Raw genomic sequence first — 19970 nt, forward strand, 5'->3', positions numbered from 1 at the left:
ACAGAACTGATAGTATGGTTTCAGGAGTTGTCATCTCCTGAGATGGTATGCACACTGAAAGGAACAGTTGTGCTTGCACTTCCCTACACTGTACATTTAGTACAGTTGTGTTGTTCTCAGAAAGGAACATATAACTGTCAGAAGCTGAAGAGGAATTGTAACTGGTTCCTCTAGTCTCTTTTTTGGCTCTGGTAGCAGGAGGCATACAGCTTGCTGTAACTTAATATCTCTTGGCAGTGCTGTCTTAAGAATGTAGATTCTGTTTTATTCAATGTAACAGTAGGTTGCAGTAGATTCTTGCTTAATTACATTTTCCCCTGTTCTGTTTGTAGCTTTCAGTTCTCATTTGCAGAGTCTACTCCCAATGAGGTTGTTGTAAAACTGCAAAGCTTGCTTTCTTTTCCCTGTTCAGTGCTTTGTTCCGCTCTACAACAAATGAGAGACTGAGCAGTGAGAGCTCAGGGTCAAATCAGTGCTTCTGTTGAAGGGACTGTTTACTGCAAAAACAGTTATTGCCTTTGGGTTTTGCTCTTGAAGTCTTAATTTTCTCTTGGATCTACGAAATTATTTCTAATAGTCTTAACTAAAGGTCCTAAGTGGTAAAATTTTCGTCAAGGTTTTCATTGGCGTTATTAATATAAATAGTGTCAGCAACACTGTTTGAAGGAAGACCCAGTGATGTGGGATTATGGTTACTCTTTTCAAAGCATCCCCCCAGTGTCTTGTTCTTGATGACCTATTTTGATGTAATTGATAGTGAAAATAATTGGTAATTTGAAGGCCTGAATACAGATATACTTTCTTTCTGTAAGCTACATTTATATTTACTTATATTTACATGAACAGGAACTGCCTTTATCAAATTCAGAATTGAACAGGTGAGTGTTAACTGGGAAAGCATAAAAATGCATAGGAAGTACAGGCTTAAGTGACAGAGTATCCCCATCAGGAAGGTTATGTGGTTTGGAAATTTGCAAATACTGAAGCAGAATTTCGGAGCAAAAGAATAGAGAAATGATTGCCAGTTGCTGCTTTGCTATTTGATTAGCAGTTACCCTTTTTTTGTAACTGCAAGGTGCGTCTCCAAAAAGTCATAGAAGTTTTGACTTGTTCAGTAATAAATAAAACTCTTTCAGAACATTAGTTAAGCCTAGTTGATTTTAAAATAAGCAGTGAACACTTGATGGGTGTTGCTGCATTCTCAGGAAAGAGCTTGTGAGATCCACAGTAAGCGTCAGAGATAAGCTAAAAGCCTGTCTTAAGTTTAAACATCTGTTTTCAGAAATGAACAGACTAGTATTTGTAATGAAACATGTACTACTAAATAGTAATGAAGGAGGACACCGTTGGAGAACTGTAGTCTCAAACACCCTTTTCTAGTTCCAGCTCCTGTCATACAGTATGTAGTACTCTTCTCAAACAACAAAATAATTTTTGCTTGAAGATCCCTGGTGTGGTGTCAGTTGTCAAAGGGCTTTGTTTGAATCTTAAAAAGAAGGTAGAAGAACATGGTGATCTTGTTTCTGGAGTGCATTACAAAATCTGATGCCTCTAACATTATTCTTTTAAAAACAACAAGCAAACAGGCAGGCAAGAATTTATTTTATTAGCTAAGATGGCTCGTGTTTGATTTAAAAAAGTTTTAGATAGCTTTGAGCTAAATTGTTTCAGAACTATTGTTTCAAAGGCCATATGTTTTCCCATCAGTGGGACTAATTAGCAGTCTTTCTCTTAGCTCACTGCAGAGCCAGCTACATGCATCTGCCCATCAGAAAATCAGTTCGTTGCCACTGCTGAATGTTGTCCTTTCTCCAAATGGAGTTTATTTCTGTTATTTTTGTAGCAGCAGCAGTCCCCTTTTAGCTGTAATTTTTTTTTCAGTACTTTGCTAATCATGAAATGTGTAGCAAATCTATTAATGAACCGTTTTCTTCAGATGACAGCATTTTAAAGATAGCTTTCATCCAGATCGTCAGGAGATGTAAGTCTTGGGACCATTTAGGACTGTTACCAACTGAATTGTCCTGATTACATTAGTGAAACTACTTTTACTCTGAATGCATGCTGACAACTTTCAGTTCCTGGCATACAAGAATTTAGAGAAGTTCCTGGCATTTGTCGTATTAAATCAACAATTTGAAAATCCTTATCAAAGAGAGAGATTCTCATTGTTAAATGGTGTAGCATTATTCCATATGGGTATTACTGTAGATGGAATACTAGACTGAGATTTCTGGAAGCATCTGATTTGCTGTGTGCAAATCCCGTGGGACAGATGTACAGAATCTCACTGTGTGCGATTACAGAAGCTGACAAATGTGTATGATTCTCATCAGCCTGATATCTGCATCCTTGAGCTTCTGTATTTATAAGTAACATCATCTGTCTCTCTATGAATAGATTATTTTGGAGCTGATAATGCTACAAGTAACACAGACAACATCTGAAATGTGTTACAGGCCTCTGCATTAGACCATCAGCTGTTTTCTAACTAGGTAGGAAGCCTTCAAAAGAACCAGAAATATTTGGAAAAGTGGGACATAAATTTCCTGCTTCAACATAACATTCTTCATGCTACTGATGGTTCCTTTTCTCCAAGTGCAGTACAAAATCAGTGGTCAGACAGTTATAAAATAAGCAGTAATGCTTTGCAAACTTTAAACACAAGTGCCCCAGCAAAAATTCAATTAAGGTAGTGACATCAGGATTTGACACTACTTGTTTTTATCCTTGGAGGAGTTAGTGGGAGATTTGATATTTATTTCACAGATAGCAAAGGATAAATCTGCCTTTTTTTTTCCCATTAAGGAAAATGCCAGGTTTCTAATCAAGCAAATTATAGGGTTGATATTAAATTCTTTAGCTGCATTGGCCTTCAGTACACATGAAATTTCACCTCTTCTTTAAACAGGTTCTATTTTTAAACTGGCGTAAGAACAAATTGATAGAAGCCAGTTACAGGCTGATTTAGATGTACCCTCTTGGGGTTTTGCCCAAATTAAAATAAATGAGTGAAGTTCTGCTTCTGCGGTTAAACATCTTCTGTGTTGGAGACCTGTTCTTGTTGTTGTGGTTAATACCATTCAAGCCATACATTGTGAGATGCTAAAAATGTTTCTGTTCCTATCTGGGGAAAGAACAAAAGAATTTTTAAATTTGTTTTGTTTTGTTGGAATTTCCCTTTTAGGGATTTCCCTAAATGTAAAGAACAAGTGTGTAGCATCTACAAAACATGGAAAAAACTGTCAATAAAATAATTGAAATTAGTATGGATCCCTTAAGTGTAAGGGCATTTTTACCTTTCTCTTTCTTTTATGTGGCATGTGGTGGAGATGCATTTCTTCTGCTTTTTCCTCTTATTTATTAATATACTGCAGAATGGTGAACACTTTTCCCGTTTGTTCTCCGAGGTGGCACATAAAAACAATTAATTGTAGTATTTATCTGGTCTTAGAGGGTGTTCTGGGTGAGTATCAGAGCAGCACTGTGTTCTTTCCATCCACTTCAGCTTTACTCCTCCTTTCTCCTGCACTTTGCCCTCTTTCTGATTGCCAACACAGCCTTTGCTGGGTATTTTCCCCGCATGGCTGGTGTGCGTGAGCAGACATAGTTGTCTCTATGTACCAGCATGGGATACTTGATAAGGCTGAAAGCCTGCAGAGCTGCAAAGAGCTTTGCGGGTGGCTGACAGAAACAGCCCCGCTGCACCAGTAATCATCATTCTTGAGCACAGCCAGTCAGGGTACGGAATCTGGGCTGCTTCTCTGCGTCTGGGGATTTGGTTTTCCTAGTTAGAATATTTCTAATACAGGTAACAGGAGATAGGAATAGTGAGTGGTGTAAATCATTCTGGATCTGAAGACAACTAAAATTCTCTGCTAATGAAACTCTTAAGTAGGATGCAAAAAACAGTTTTGTTTGCAGTTTGAAAATGTTAGGGCTTCATACTTTATGACGAGAGCTTGCTTCTTCATGGTCTTGGGGTAAGTTGGTAAGAAAGACTGTTTGCATCTGCTGATGCATCGCTTTGCAGCTCACATTGCACTGCTGATGTAACATTTCCTGTTAAATTGGCTTTATGGAAAACAGTGGTTGGTTCTCCCTTATGTAATGAGAAGAATCTGAAACATGGGTTTAAGTAAGATGGTGTATTCTATATAGTGCAGACACATTCTCTTTTTGTAATCTTTCTGCTAAACTATTAGATTAATAAATCTTAGAATATCATAGAATAGCTTGGGTTGGAAGGGACTTCAAGGATCATCAAACTCCAACCCCCCTGCCACATGCAGGGCCTCCAACCTCCATATCTAATATTAGACGCCATCCAACCAGGCCTTGAACACCCCCAGGGACAGGACATTCACAGCCTCTCTGGGCAGCCTGTTCCAGCTCCTCACTACTCTCTTGGTAAAGAACTTCTCCCTAATACCCGACCTAAATTGTCCCTCTCTCAGCTTAAAACCATTTCCCCTAGTACTGCTGTTATCTTCCCTTGTAAAGAATTGGCTTGCCTCCTGTTTGTAGGCTGGAGGTTGCAATGAGGTCACCCCTCAACTTTCTCTACTCCAGGCTGAACGAGCCAAGCTCCCTCAGCCTGTCTTTGTAGGAGAGGTGCTTCAGCCCCCTGACCATCTTTGTGGCCCTCCTCTGGACCCTTTTCAATTCTCATCCTCTCTCTTTGGAGAACAAGAGCCTCCAAAGGAAAACCTCAGTTTCAGGTATTCCTTAGAACACACGCTCTTTACGTGTGCAAAGACTGTGTAACGTTGCTCCAATAGCTGTGAAAACTGTTCTCATCCAAATCACTGCGTGGGAGAACCTGCTGTGGGTTGACAAGCAGTGTTCCAGGACCAGTAATGTTACTACATATGTACTATCCTCACACTCTTAAGAGTTGTGTGCAAGATAAATTTCTATAATTAGCTGCCCTGCAACCTACCAAACAAATGTAGTGATGTGTGTTTAGATTAGTGGTAACAGATGAACTGAATCTGTAATTCTTTCAATGGCCATATGAAAAATATTTGTGAAATTGCAATAGGGATTAGGGAACCTTAAGCATATGATGAATGCATCTATTGCTGACATTCACAGGAACCTTTCTGAGCAAGGCCATTACATTCCAGCTTTTTTTGTAGCCACACATCCATGTGATCAGGATACTGCTGGCAGTAGTCTTATATGGAGGCTCCTGTTCCAGTTTTAGCTATGAGCTTTTGTTAAGGCAGCAGCTCACATTAGTCAGGTCCAGTACCTGTGAAGAATGTTGCCTTTGCTTCCTGAACAGCTCTGTTAAGTTCCTGCCATCACAAAATTAAGAGTTAATTTAACATGGAAAGTACAACTTTGGTTTGAAAGAGGAAGTTCTTGTTGTTGATCAGGTATCATCTGTACATTTGTATGTTTAGAACAGTACCACATTAGCAGGAAGTAGATGATTCATTTTAATAAAGGTAATTCTGGGTAGGGAAGATGCAGAAACAAACTTCCTCTTAAAAAAAAAAAAAATTCTTGTTTATTCTGTTCCATCTCTTGTGCTTTCAAACTGGAGGTGCATGTAACATGCAGTATTTCATTTGCTACTGGAAAAAAAAGCCTTAACTGCTTCATGTAAGTTCATATAGATTGAACCTCAGAGAACACTTAAGATAATTTAACACCCTGGAATGACACGGTATGCACAGGAAATTAAATTATTTCTCCATTCCTAACCCATTTATTTTTGAAATATTTATGCATGTTTAGACTTTATATTATACAAAGTGTACACAGTACATGGAAACCTTTCCTTTTCTGGTAAAGATTTTGATAAATGAATCCTCACGCATTTTCACACAGGTCTGGCCATTCTGTTCCAGGAATGTGATACTAAAATCTCTTGGAAAGGGCTCCATAGTGCTGAGTCTTTGCGTTAGATTTCTCTTTCTGCTTCCTCTCAAGCTTTCCTTAGTTAATTCCTGCTTTATCTGTTTATCACTACGACTCACCCTATGTTTTTTTTTTCTCTGAATCTTTTGTGATCTGATTCCTTCATGTTCTTCCTCCACCTAAAACATAAAGGATTAATAATGCAGTCCCTTTGTTTTCATTCTTCTTTGCTCTTCTCATAACAATTCTTTGGAGTTCTGTGTCTCCCCAAGTGCAGTGTATTAAAATAACTTTGCTTTTATGTACTCATTATGTGAAAGCCTGCCATTTGTGTCTGAATCCAAAATAGGAAAAACAACAACTGTTGTTATGATGGTGCATATTACAGAGAGAATTAATAACCTTTTCCTTGCATAAATGTCATAATCACGTGCCTAATACAGCAGAAGGTGTAATATTGAGTGACTGCATAAGATTGAAACTAAAACTTCATGTGAGTAATACCACCTCTGGTAATTCAGAATAAACGGTTCAGACAAAGGCTTTTTGAAGAAATACGTGGGCATTTTCTTTCCTCTGTGTGTGTGTGTGCGCGCGCACATGTGCATGCAATTTCACATTACTGCAGACAATTTAAGGGACTTTTCATCCTGCTTCACTAGAATTTAACTTTTTATGTAAATGTAGCGTGGCAATTTCCTCTGGTAGTGGACAAATGTAGCAAAATGACATACTATAGCTCCCTTGAAGGGTGTTATTTCCTGTATTTCTATTTAGCTAAGACAGCTTGAAGGTTAAAATGTAATCTTCTTTGACTTGTAGATTCAAGATGCAGCAAGTCAAGGCTTGAAATTTGTTGGAATTATACCTCAGTACCATTCCCAAAAGAACTGCCTTGTCAGCTCCTCTCTGACACCTGCCAGTAACAACTCTGTGCAATCCAGAGATAATAAAAACGTTTCAAATTGCCCTGAGGATCACGCTTCACTGGATGGCGAGAAAATAGATGGCATTAATGGATGCAGTACTCCAGCACCAGGTGGGGGGAATGCTGACCAATGTGCCACATCCAGGGAAGGGAGGAAGGGTGAAGGACAAGCTGCTGAGGAGCCCAATTGCAAATCTGCAAAGGGCAGTGAAGAACAACATGAGCACCCAGGTGGGAGAGAAGCGCCAGACACACAGAATGGAATTGCAGAGAATGAAACGCCAGCACGATGCTCAAAACCACTTACTGACAGTAAGTATTGCTGTGACCTCTAATACATAAAAGCCAATTATGTTTCCTGCTCCTTCAGGGGTACAGGCAAGGAGAGGAACTTACCTCTGTGATAGCAAAGAATGGGTGCAGCAAATGCACCACATAACCCAATTTCAGCATAGTTACACAGTTTACAGCGACTGAGTGTAAGTCAGGTGGCAGCTGAAGAGCTGATATAACTAGGTACAGCTGTGTTACGGCCTGTTCCTGTGCCTGAGTGTAAAGACTTATTTTCCCTGCTGTTCTGCTGAAATTGTTCATTTCTGTATTTGTTGTAATACTTGATATTTATATCAAGTATATCCAGAAATTGTTGTTTAAAATAGGATATAGGCCAGAGTAGCTTAGAAAATCAAAAGTCATCAGAAAAAAGGATTCTTGCCAGATTTTTAGTTTTAAATCTCCAAATACCTTTATTTCCTCTGCTTGCCTACACCCTAGACGATATGGTGTACACTTATTTCTCTCACTGCTTTGCTTACTTTCCTTACAAGTTATAAATCTATGTAAGGAAATTCCGTCCACATTCCTTTGAGCTGGTGCCGTCCTTGACTTTAATTTATCACCATTCTTTATATTTTACGTAGATTCAATCACACACTCTTGGCCCTTTGGGGATTTTGTAATGTAAGACTGAGAATGACTTTGCATTCTTGGACTATTTGGACTTGGACTATTGTCTTGGTTTCCATTGCATTTCTGTGTAATTAGGTTTTTGTCATCAAATTGTATCATTCTCAAATAACTTTTCATTATGCTTTTTCAGTTTTTGTTGGGCAAGGAGGCATCTGGATTAGGTCAAAGCATTTCTATTAGCTGAATCATTTCTTCCATGTTATTCTAGAATCTCACACATTATAGAAGCCCTCTAAGTTTTATAGTTCTAAATTAGATATCTCTGTCCCAAACCAGACCAGTACTTTCTGTTTTCATGTGTGCTGTCCTTGAGAGAGTTAACATAGCTATTATCTTTTTGATGATGGTAATCTTCTGTTGCAAGTAACTATGTTCTTAGTATTTCTGCATAATATAAGGCTGATCACCTGAAATCTTCCTTAATATTTATCTAAAACAGCACAGGATTTTATTATAGCTGCAGTTTTGCCAGATAAGGGGTTTTATTTTAAAAAGTGTGTTTAGTTTCCATATTTATCCTTTATTTCTGAGTGTTTTTCTGCTCTATTTACTTCTAGTGCATTTTTCTTTCTTGGTGAATGAAGCAGATACTTTCTGAGATGGCATTTTTTTGTGACAGAAAATGAAGTAGCTCACTTACAGTAGGATTTCCCAAATCTATTGCCTGTACAACAATGCTGATTTCTGTATTACTCTTGTATGGCTTTTTATTATTAGAGCACTCCCTTTTCCTCTTGTGGAAAATGTATTTCAGTCTTTGGCATCATTCTGCATCCTTCCTTGAGAGCATGAAGGTAGAAAGTACCAGGTGTTTTTGTTTCTTTTTTTCATGTTACACTGCTTGTTCCATAGGAATTGATCTTAAGTGATCTTTCTTAAACTCTTTCTTCCCTGCATTAAACTTTTTTCTATTTGTGGAATCTTAATTTTGTTCAATTTAGGTTTAACACTTTTCAGGTGTTATTTTTGTGATATTTTGTTGTTCAGTATTTTGTAATGCTCATCTACTTCGCCCTTTATTAAAGGGCTCTCAAAACACTGTTAAAAATACTTTGCCTGTAAACAAGGCACACGTACTGCAAGTGCACTGTTATTTAGAAGTAAACTGAAGGTGTCTTTGTCCAAGCTTGAGCAGACAGGCTGCCTGGTGAAAGCTGTTGGCTGTAATAATTGGAACAGTGGTTAGGACCGGTGTAACGACGATTACAAAACCAAGTCAGACACTGAAAGATTCCCACACATATTTAAATGAACATTTTTAGCAGCCCAATGTCAAATCCAAATCATCTTCCCCCTCTGGATTTCCAGTTCCATGGTGTGCTGTTTTTAGTGTGATGTCTTCATACACACCAGAAAGATCTCCAACATGAGTCTGTTTTGGGAGTCAGGATCAAAATGGACGTAGAATTTTTCTGCGTATCCTCTTTTAAGTTAGGATAATTATCATTTTGTTTTTTCTAGTTAAGTGGTAAACTGCCAGAAGATTTGTGGTAATTACTCCCTTTTGGTCTGTTTTAACCATTGTTCACATCTGAGATCATTAAGACTCTTTCAAGTGTTTGGTTATATAGCAAACTTCCTGGTCTCTTCTTCAAGTGCTGCCAGCCTGCTCCTGATCTGCTTTCTAACATCTTTTTCATTTTACACACTTTGTGCTCAGGGACATTTCTGTTAGAGAGCAGTCTTAACATTTCTCGTGACATTACTTTCTTTAATACTTGAGATTACAATATAATAACTTGGAAACATGAGGAGCTTGCTGGCTGAATAGATTTAATCAGAGGTTTTTGCTTTTTATGTTTATTTGAAGAGATTTTTTTTCGCTCTTGGAAGTCAATAGTCAATCTGCACTTAAATTTACTTCCAGCTTCAGAGCTGTGAAACCCCAGCTTTGCTGTCAGCAGTGACTTTTTGTAATGACAAGAGATACAGAACAGATTCTAGTCTCATTTTTGAGACCATGAACAGTGCTGCTTTCGTTATTCTTTTACTCTTGTGTCTGTGTCTCACCTTGGCTCAGACCCAGAGTAAATCAACTAACCAGCTAGCGTTGTCTCTGTATTTATGATTCATTGCATTCTTTAGATGCATCTGCTGCTTGCTGGTTCCATGCCACTGCGTTATCAAACCAAGTTATTTAATACTTTTGTTTAATGGTCATGATCTATTGAATGCTGCTGCTTCTAAATTTGCAACAGCATTTGAACTGTCCTCAGTCATACCTCTTTTAAAATGCATTCAGTAGAAAAAATAAAAGTGTTCTGTGTGTTAATGGTTAGTGACTTCTGCAGTACTTAATGCAGTTTGTGGAGTTTAATTGCTTTTGTTACTTGTAGAAGGGTTGTCCATTAGTACTCAAGTATGAATATCTGTAATTTTTTTATCGTCAACAGTGAATCCATTATTAGTAACAAATACTGTAACAACAATCAAAATACTGTGATGGATTTCGAGACCTTACTCTGTTGTGCAGCACAGAAATGTCATAAAAAGAAAAGCATGTCCCAAGTATTGCATTTGTGTAGTGTGAAAGGCTGTGGGCAAACAGTATTGTTTTAGCTGAAGTATCATAATATGGTTGTTGCATTACTTCATTTTTACTTTCTGGTAGAGACAGAGATCTTCACTCTCTTCAACAAGCCCAAGACTCCACAGAGATGCAGCCAGTATTATACAGTGACTATCCCTATGAGGATCTCCAGGAATGGGCAGACTGTCAACAGCTTGGAAGCAAATTGGCTGGAGCATATGACAGATCACTTCAGGAAAGGAGGCTCATTGGTGAACGCCATCTTCAGCCTTGGAATGGTAAATGGTATGGAAATTACAGAGAGCATATTATGTTGTGATTATTTTCCTTTCTCCGCTAATAGAGGTCATTATCTTTCAAGAGAAGACATTTGGGAGAAGACATTAAACAAGCTTTAATATGATCTTGGGAAATATTTGTTTTAGATCAGCCTTTTTCAGTGAAGTGGAATGAAAGTATACAGAAAATATTTTGGCATTTGTATAAGGCAAGCTGAGATCGTGAGTTGTATTTTATAAACATAATAGAGACATATCTGTAACTGCAGAAATACATAGACTTAATAAACAGTACCAAGTGAACTGAATTGAATTATTAAGATAGTAAAGCAGGATACTTAAATTAAAGGTATGACAGTGCGCCAGTTTTATCTGACTAGTGCCTACCCCCAGTTCTTACAGAGGACATTTCCATCTTGATGGCGCAGTATTTTTATCAAATTGCCTTCTCTTCTTGTTTCATCCTGTTGATATGAGTTTCAAATCTGTGATGGATCAACATTGGTATTAAGATTAAAAAACAGATTTTTGCATGTTGTGAATAGCACTGAATTCAGCTTAATACTGTAGCCAATCTGTACTGCACTGCTCGCTCCCTTGGTGACTCTGAAGTGAATCTTGTTGCACAAAAAGAATTATGGTGCATAATAGGGATTTCAGAGACATAACCAAGGGACCATGAGAACAAACCAAGGGAAATGCTTAAACATAAAAATATTGAAGTTATAACCATATTAATTTTATTGGAAAATTAGGTGACTAGTTGCTTTTTCAGCAGCCTGAAAGAGAGACTGAAAACCTGGTGGGAAGGCAGGGCAAACTCAGGGAAGCTCAGGGGCAAGCAGTGCACCTGAGTGAGTGGAAGGGCTGGAGCCAGGATCCACCTCTTCATACCTCGTTTAAGAGTTGGCAGTGGAGGTGAGGGTATCTCACTGGAGATCCATGTGTACCTGAGGCCTTCCAAGGGTACGCAAATTCTTTCCCGTGTTTCTGTGTCCATGGCTGCTGCATTTGAGCATATCCTTACTTGCTGCAGCACAGGGCTTTCATTGCTGTGCTTTCCATTGTGTTACAGTGCTACACTAGTATGCATCAAAATTCTTATTCCCAAATCCTGTGAGTGCTATGAGTCTTTCACCTAATTTTGGTTTGTTTTTCCAAAAGGATGTGGTAATCCGTAGGCTGGGCTCTGCTACTAAATTTCATGGGTTTGTGCCACAGAACTGTACAACTGCTTCCAGAGCATCTTCCCATTTTGCTGTCAATCAGAGTTCCGTGGCCTGTGATAAAACACAGTTGGTTGTGGTGAAAGTCAATTGGGATGACAATTCTGATTTTTCATTTTGCAGCAAGTAGCAAAAATTGAAGGTCTAAAGTTCAGTTGATTGAATGCTTTCATAATACAGCTTCCTGGAAAGCCTTGTAATTGCTAGTTAACTTATTTAAAAACATAGTCAATTACTTTATGTGTATAAATTGGAACTCGTAGAGCCAAATCTAATTGGCTATATAAGGCTTAGTGTTTTCTTTAATAAAAACTGCTTATCAGTGTACTCTAAAATGTTTTAAACACAGCATTTTTCTGTTATTTAAACTTCTAAAGTTCATTTATATAACAGAGGACTGAGGGAAGTTCATGTACTTGGATACCACAATAGGAGTACCAGATAACTGCCTACAGACACAGATAAAATTCGCATGGAGGATGGCAATAAAGTCTCTACACCAACAGGACAGTTTTATATGAAAGTGTACAGATTCAGGATTAAGTTAAATTAGAGCTTGAAGATGAGCAGTTGATAATCATTTTTGTTATCATTTTGCTGTTACAGGAAATTTTAGTAGTCAGAAAAGCTCTAAATTAAAGTTTTTAAAAGGGCATCAGTACAGTTAAGGTAAACTGTCATGACTGAAACCACACTGTTAGAAAAATATTTAATAAGAACATCCATAAGGTGATCCCAGTTGTAATTAAATATTTATGATTTAAATCCTAAATTTTTCCTATGCTGCAAAGCAATGGATATTTTTCAGTCTTATACCAGTCCATATGAAACAACCCAGGAAGGTGGGAAGAAAGAAGAGGCTCAGGGCTTCTTGTTGTTATAGTCTTTTAATGCAGCCTGTCCAGCTCTTTATAGCTGATCTCTGTATTCACTGATTAATCCTTTTCCAAATCAAGGTAATATTAGCATATTTTCTTTAATTGGTTATATTAAATTTCTTTGCACTGGGAACTGATTTTTCTCTTTGCCTTAAAGTATGAATTCATTACTTTGCTTATCAGACTTAAAAGCAGGGTTATTATCTTCTTCTCTCCCTTGTCCTTGGAATGCCCAATCAAGTGAAAATTTCCAGATTGTTAGCATATATGAATTTTTCTTTCTTCTGCCAACAGTTTAATAATTTGTATGTAAAAGAATTTTAAAATTCACTGATAGCAGCTGTTTCTTTTTGCTCATCATACCAGAAAATAACAAGCAGAAATGTAATAAAATTGCAAATTACACTTCATAAACTGTTGAGAGATACACCGTGTATCTTGTCATTACTAATACTCCTTGTAAACCCAGGTGTAACTGATACTGTCTAATGATCTGAAGTGATCGTAGGACTTCACCCATTCGCTCTTCCAGTGAGAAGTAGAGCAAGGTACAAGTTAGTAACAGTGAAAATGGAAAAGATCTAACAGATGAGATCAGCTTCTTTCTTACAACAAGCCTTCAGTCAGCAATATGAGAGTAGTTGCGGATAGGAAGGGAGAAAGACTGAAAGCTAAGGTTGTACTTCCATGCATTAACAGAGTAATTATAAGTTTGGTTGTCTTCAATCATTTTGAACTACAGTTCTTTAAACATTTGATATTTGTTTTTCTACTGACTGTGAATTTCTGGGCTTTCAAACTTGCATAAAGCCAGCTAACCATCTATAAAACATTGACAAGACTTTAAGACAAAGCAAGCAAATGAAACAAAAGATGAGTTGCTTGTAAGAGGAAATTAGTTGGGTTTTTGAAGGGCCAAATGGATTACCTCTGTTATATTTGCACTGCTGCTGACAGAAATGAACCAGTGATGCATTTGGCCAATTTTATTCACCTTATCCACAGAGATGGCTGGTATTTTTATCATCCATATGGAATTATTTTCTCTGTGTGTACTCAAGGTGAAAAGGTTCAGAGGGAGAGAGGAATATAAATGTGAAGCAAAGGCCAACATTCAGATCACGTGACATAAAGCCTCAGATATCTTGTTTTCTTTTTGAGAGCAACAGCAGCGTAAAGGTTACTTTTCTAGATGAGGGGAATTTGTAGTTCAGACAACACAGTGAAAGTAGTTGCGCACTAGAAGAGCTGTCATGGTAAGGGAAGAAATCTTTTCCCATATACTTGTAAATCAGAAGGAAGAACATCAAAATAGCTTTTTGTCAACAGAGCTACATCAAATATTTATACAACCAGTGAAAATAATAGCTTTTTTGTGCACAGTGGGATACCTTAATAAAAAATGCAGTGGTAATAGAACATTTTCAGAGGAGGGACAATGATTGTAACCTTTGTTTGGAGGCTTTTTTTTTTTTTTTTTAAAGAGTGAAGTTATGTTATTTCAAGAGTAAAGACTGCTAAGTCAGAATGGCTTGTTTTACTGCTTTAACTACTGCTTTCTTGCAGGTTAACTAATATTTGGAATTATTAAAGACCGTTTAATAGGCTAAGCTAAGTTCTGGGAGATTAATCTTGTTAGACAAGAGATTGCCGAAAAGGAATACGACTGCATTAGAATCAGAGAAAAATACTTTATGTGAGAAGCAGTGAAAAATGGAAAGGCCAGTTCACCATCTAAGCTTTGGATGGCTGATCTTTGTAGGTAGGTTAGTTAAGATTCAGCCAGATAAACAGAGGAATCTGCCTTGCAGGTGTGTCTGCATGTGTTGTTACCAAAAACTGCCATTATAATTGGTGGAGGTCTAGATCTAGACCAATATTGTTTGTGTTGTGATCCACCTTGTCTCACTTCAGACATATAAAAGAGGTAGGTGCAATGGAGTATGTGGTAGCAGACCTCGGAAGGGCAGAAATACTTAGTGGCTCCTTTGACTCAGTCTTCATTAGCGTGTTCTCCCAGATATCTTGAGTTGAGATTCAAGAAGGCAGAGGACCAGCAGGAGTGGATGAAGATCAAGACAGGGGTTGCTTTAGTTTCTGAGACTAGATGGTCTGCATCCAGGGATGCTGGGAGAGCTGGCTGATGTGGTAATGAGGCTGTTAATCATCTTTGAAAGGTCATGGAGATCAGAGGAGTTCTCCAATATCAGAGAAAGACAAAGGTTGCACCCATCTTCTAGAAGACCAAAGGGACAATCCAGGAAACAACAGGGTGATCAGCCACACCTCAGCCCCTGGAAAATTCACTGAGTGAATCCTATTGAAACATGTTTCTGGACACATGGAGGAAACCTGTTGTGAACAGTCGGCATGGATTTAACAAGTAAATCATACTTCACCAAACATACTACCTTCTGTGATAAAATGATTAGATTTGTGGATGAAGGGAAAGCATTGGATGTCATGCTGGGTGTCTTCAGGAAGGAAGTTTGACACTGGATCCCACAATATTTTTCAGCCTATAATGAAGGGTGACTAGACAAGTGAAAAAAAAACTGGTTACATGGCTGCACTTAGAGAATAGTAGTTTGTAGGTCATACTTTACCTGGACTAACAAAAAGAATACCACAGACTTCTGTCCTGGACTGGGTTGTGTTTTAACATCTTTATTGGTGATGCAGAAGAGGTGGGGAGAGGGCTATTATTAAGTTTGAAGATGATATCATATTCAAGGTGCAGTTAATGTGCATCAGGGTTGGGCTGCTGTTTGGACAGGCTGGAATAACAGGCCAGCAGGAGGCTTTTGAAATTCATTGAGGACAAATGTCCTGCCTCTGTGAAGGTGGTGATCCTTGCACACATGCAGGATAGAGACTGCCTGTCTGGTTAGCAGCTCTGTTGAAAAAGCCTTGGCAGTGTTGGTGGGTGCCAAGCTGACCATGAATCAACAATATGCTATAGCCATAGAGAAGGAAAACAGCCTATGAGGCTGTATTGACGAGGGTATTGCCAGTAATTAAACGAAAGCGATTATCGTCCCTTATTTGACACTCATTAAGGCTGCCTCTACACGACATACTGTGTCCAGTTTTGGACACTTCCCCACAAGGAGCAAGGAACATGCTTACAAACTGAGGTTGGTTTAGTAGAACATCACTGTCAGGAGCTGGAGCCCTTGTCCTATGGGACAGCTGGGACTGAAGGAGCTTACGAATAATATGGATATCAGCCCTTGGCTGAGCTCTGGGCAGGAGGATGAGAAAGAATGTGTATAAACTGAAATGAGAGGTTGGATATAAGGGAAAATGTTTTCAGTGTAGAAATAGACAAGCTTTGTAAGAGGTTGCCTGTGAAGTTGTGCAGTCTTCATGCTTGGAAATTTTCAAGACACAACTGGATAAAGTCCTGAGCAATCTGCTCTACTTCGCATTGAAACTGATTTGAGCAGGAAACCAAACTGCAGATCCATGCAGCTTATTCCATGATTCTATGAAATTGGGTCCTGTACGAAGTAATGCTTTTATTTTTTTTCCTATCAGTTGTAAAAGAGAGCCTTGGATAACAAATTCAGCTGTAGGCATCTCTATCGTAAATCTGTACTGTAAGATGATGTGAATCCTACACGAATATTGCCTAAGTTGCTGCAGACTTTACAACATCTGAGGGACAAAGGTGTTGCAGGTAGGCTCAGTTTGTCTGTCCAACTCTTTGCCCTTCCACACCTGTGTGAGAGTTTCCCTAAAATTCATGCTAATCCTGACACTGTAGCATGGGTTACATGTTCCTTCTCTCCAAATTAAGATGCCTTTAGCTCCCTTTCTGATATTCTGCCTCCTGTTTATTCTTAGCATACCAGATGCTTCACACGGGATTAAATTCATGATCTGATTATTCTTTTCTATTTCTTCCAGTTATTTCTTTCCTTTACCTCCCTTTTCAGCCTGTAAAAGGAAAAATGTGCTGCAAAGGTCTACGAATTGGCAGACATAGTTATGGCATGAAAGTTGAAGAGCTGGTAGAGCGGAGGCTCAGTTATGTTTAAGGGGTGATCTTAATGAGTACCATCAAGCAGTTTATCTTATGGAGTTTTCCACTATTATCACTGTGTTGAACAGACACCAGTATGCAGCAGCTGTCTTTCTCTCATAAGTTTTCCCCTTCTGCTTTTCTCATTTTCTGTCAAGTTCTTTCCTTGCCAAAAAATTAACAGGTTTTAGGATGGGCTAGATGTAGCCTTCAACAATAATCATTGTTTAATCATTGTACATTCAACAAGGAGGTGCAGTTAAGTTTATCTGCTTCCTGTAGGGTCTCACAAGCTCATCTATTCGTTTCTAAAACATTACATATGTGCCATAATGTTCACATATGTGTAAGCTCTGAACTGTGCAAGTGGAATGCACAGCAGAATGAAACATAAAGGATGATTTATGAGAGAGTGTAAACACACGCATGCTGATCGTGTTTTGATCACTTACTAATTTGCTGGCAAATGTGTGGGCAGAGCTCAAGCTGCAGTTGTGCCAACAGTGTGACAGTGAAATTCATCAGCAGAATTCACAATGCACTAGCAGTAATCTGATTATGTATAAGGCTTGCCTTGGAAATTTAAGATGCCTCTGTATAGTTGTGATGCGTGGGATTCTGCTTTCAGCCCTCAGTGCTGTTCTATGAAACCTGCATGAGAAAAGTAAAGGGCTATTTATATGCTGTGTATCCTAAAATGGATTTGGGTGGAGGTTTGTGTGTTGGAATATGATGTACTGTACAGAAGTTGAATTGGTTCCCACTTTGAAATGTAGGACCTAACAAGTACCACTTATGAATAAAATATAATAATGAAATCTTGTACCTATCATGTATGATAGTACATAGATAGGTATATCTATGTACTCACTATCATACCATCTATCATAGATAGATGGTATGAGACAAGCATGTTCTCTCTATGTTTTCTAACTTGTAACCAGCTACTTTAGTGATTTTCTCTATTATTTCATAACAAAAATGCGTGTTCACATCACTCAGATGAGACCTCTATCTAGAAGACAGGAACTACTGCTTTGTAGTCTAGTTTTTCCTCCTTGGAGCAATGTATAATAACGGCTTACTGTAATGATGAGTAATCTCCTTCCTTCTTCTTAGTCTAAATGGCAGGAAAGTAATCTGTGGAGACTGTCAGTAGGTAGACAGAGTTTTTCTACTTATTTGAGACTCCTAAAAGAATCTCAAAGTTGCTATTAAGTAGTTTGCTACTCAACTGAACTGAAAAAAAAATAATCCAGTTTTATATTAGCAGTGAGTTTTTTGCATCTGCTTATTTGTGACTTAGTAGAAACTTCAGCAGAAGAGAGTAGTGGACTATGCAGGTAACAAAGGAATGTGCAAATGCTCTGGAAATATCAGTCTTGCTGTATATATTTGTAGACAGGAGCCTTCAACTGTAGTAGCTTAGTTTGTTGTGAGCTTTGCATTTCTGAGCAGCAAACAGAGTTTAGATCTTATCAAGTGTGTTTGAGATTGTGCATGCAAGAGGTAAGAAAACTTTACTCTGTCTTTGTGAAAAATGATTGTTTTCCTGTGGAAGCAGTGATGCCTTCCTGCTAGCATTTCTTGGCCTCCCAACATCCACTGTGGAGGGTAGGAAGACCTGCTGAAATTGCTGAGCAGGCTTGCCTGCAAAGTCAGTCCAGGGATCTGTTGGTTCGGCCTATGTGGTGCAAGGAGCAAAATTTCCCTAAAAATACAAATAAACTGTTGTATAAAATACTATTGCATTTAGGCAGGTGGAGGAGCAAGGTCTTCATTGTTGGTTGTACAGTGCCAGTGTATTCTTTAAATCTGAGGGGTAGGATGAGAAGCATGCTTGTGACAGTGTGAGTTCTTGGTGTTCATAAAGAGTACAGAACTGTTATGTAGTATATTTTATGGACAGCTATTTCATAATTTATTTAAGCAAGGAAGGGTATTTTTTCAGTTAGTTGCACTCTTGTGTTGTGGAGCTGACAAAACTGAATGCTTGCCTCTGGGGGAGACTGCTGATAGTAAAATATACAGCTAAGTTCAAGGGGAAGGTGCTGCTGAAGTAACTTTAATAGTGTGTTTAATCTGAAAAAAGGCTGAACATGCTGGGAATATAAATGGGAACAGTTACTAAACCAGATGGTCAGAAAGCCTTCATAAGTTAATGAAATAGTTATGAATGTATTTTTTCTTTTACAGCATTTAGATATGCCAGAGCATCCTTAGTCCACATAGACCATCGTATCTGCAATACCTGTTCCATAAATAGGGTTCTGACTTGAATAGATGAATGCATAGGTACACATTCATTGTACTTACAGAAACCCTTCAAAAGTTGATGCAACATAATACGTGGTCTTTAGCCCATAAGGCATGTGCACAACTTCAGGTTGGTGAAAAGGACTGAACTTATTCTGACACCTCAAAATGCAAGAGCTGTGTTTTTTGAGGATAAACTCTGGCATAATGGTGGATGGAGAGGGTTGCTTTTAGAAACTGCTGAATATGTTTGTCTCAGACATTTGTTGCAGTTGGACTTTCGGAGGAAAATGTGTTTCCAAGCACATGGTATTAATATGCTTGAAAGAACTGGCTATTACTAAATTAAAATGCCTCGCTACACATGGGGTGTTTCTCACAGAGCTTACACATAACACTGTGTTTCCACAGATTCCTTGCATGGAACAATGGATGGAGTATTTCTCTTTGAAGATGTTGCTGTGGAAGACAATAAAACCATGCAGGGTTATGATGCTATTGTTGTAGAGCAGTGGACTGTACTGAAGGTATGTTTTTCCTTTATTTATTTAATAAATCAAAACACACCGAGACTGCAGGCATACTGCTGTACTTACTTCAGCAGTGCATACAAGTAATGGAGGTAGAGAGGCCAGTGTTAGCAGTAATGCCAGGTTAACCACGCTCTGTGTTTGAACGGTGCTTTTCTGGTTTTGAATCATTCCTTACTTCAATGGGGGAGAAGATGGGAGGAAGAGCAGCGTGGGTGTGGTACACAAATAGGTATTTAAAAACCTGGGATTAAAATCTTTGCAATAAGAAGCAAAAAGATCCCAAAGGGGAAAAAAAACATTGCTTAGTGTTCAGAATATTTTTCTTTTCTTATAATTTGATTGCTCTAGTCTGCCAGAAATAGATGTTACATATCTATTAAAGGTTGGATGGGACCCTGGGCAGCCTGGTCTTGTATTGGATACAGAGATTGGCACCTGCCAGTGGCAGGGGGGCTGGAGCTTAACGGTCCTTAA

General features: G+C 38.4%; 1 protein-coding gene across 1 annotated transcript in view; it reads left to right on the forward strand.

The window, feature by feature from the left end:
* RFTN1 (raftlin, lipid raft linker 1) overlaps window positions 1–19970 on the forward strand; it is a 94692-nt gene that overhangs the window by 57615 nt on the left and 17107 nt on the right. The window contains exons 5-7 of the mRNA XM_042888291.1: window positions 6694–7111; window positions 10380–10583; window positions 19375–19490. Of these exons, the coding sequence (XP_042744225.1) occupies window positions 6694–7111; window positions 10380–10583; window positions 19375–19490 (738 nt within the window). The remainder of the gene's footprint in view (window positions 1–6693; window positions 7112–10379; window positions 10584–19374; window positions 19491–19970) is intronic.

Source organism: Lagopus leucura, unplaced genomic scaffold (assembly GCF_019238085.1).
Source record: "Lagopus leucura isolate 7727_CA_CO unplaced genomic scaffold, USGS_WTPT01 Super-Scaffold_100157, whole genome shotgun sequence".
Classification (NCBI taxonomy): Eukaryota; Metazoa; Chordata; class Aves; order Galliformes; family Phasianidae; genus Lagopus; species Lagopus leucura.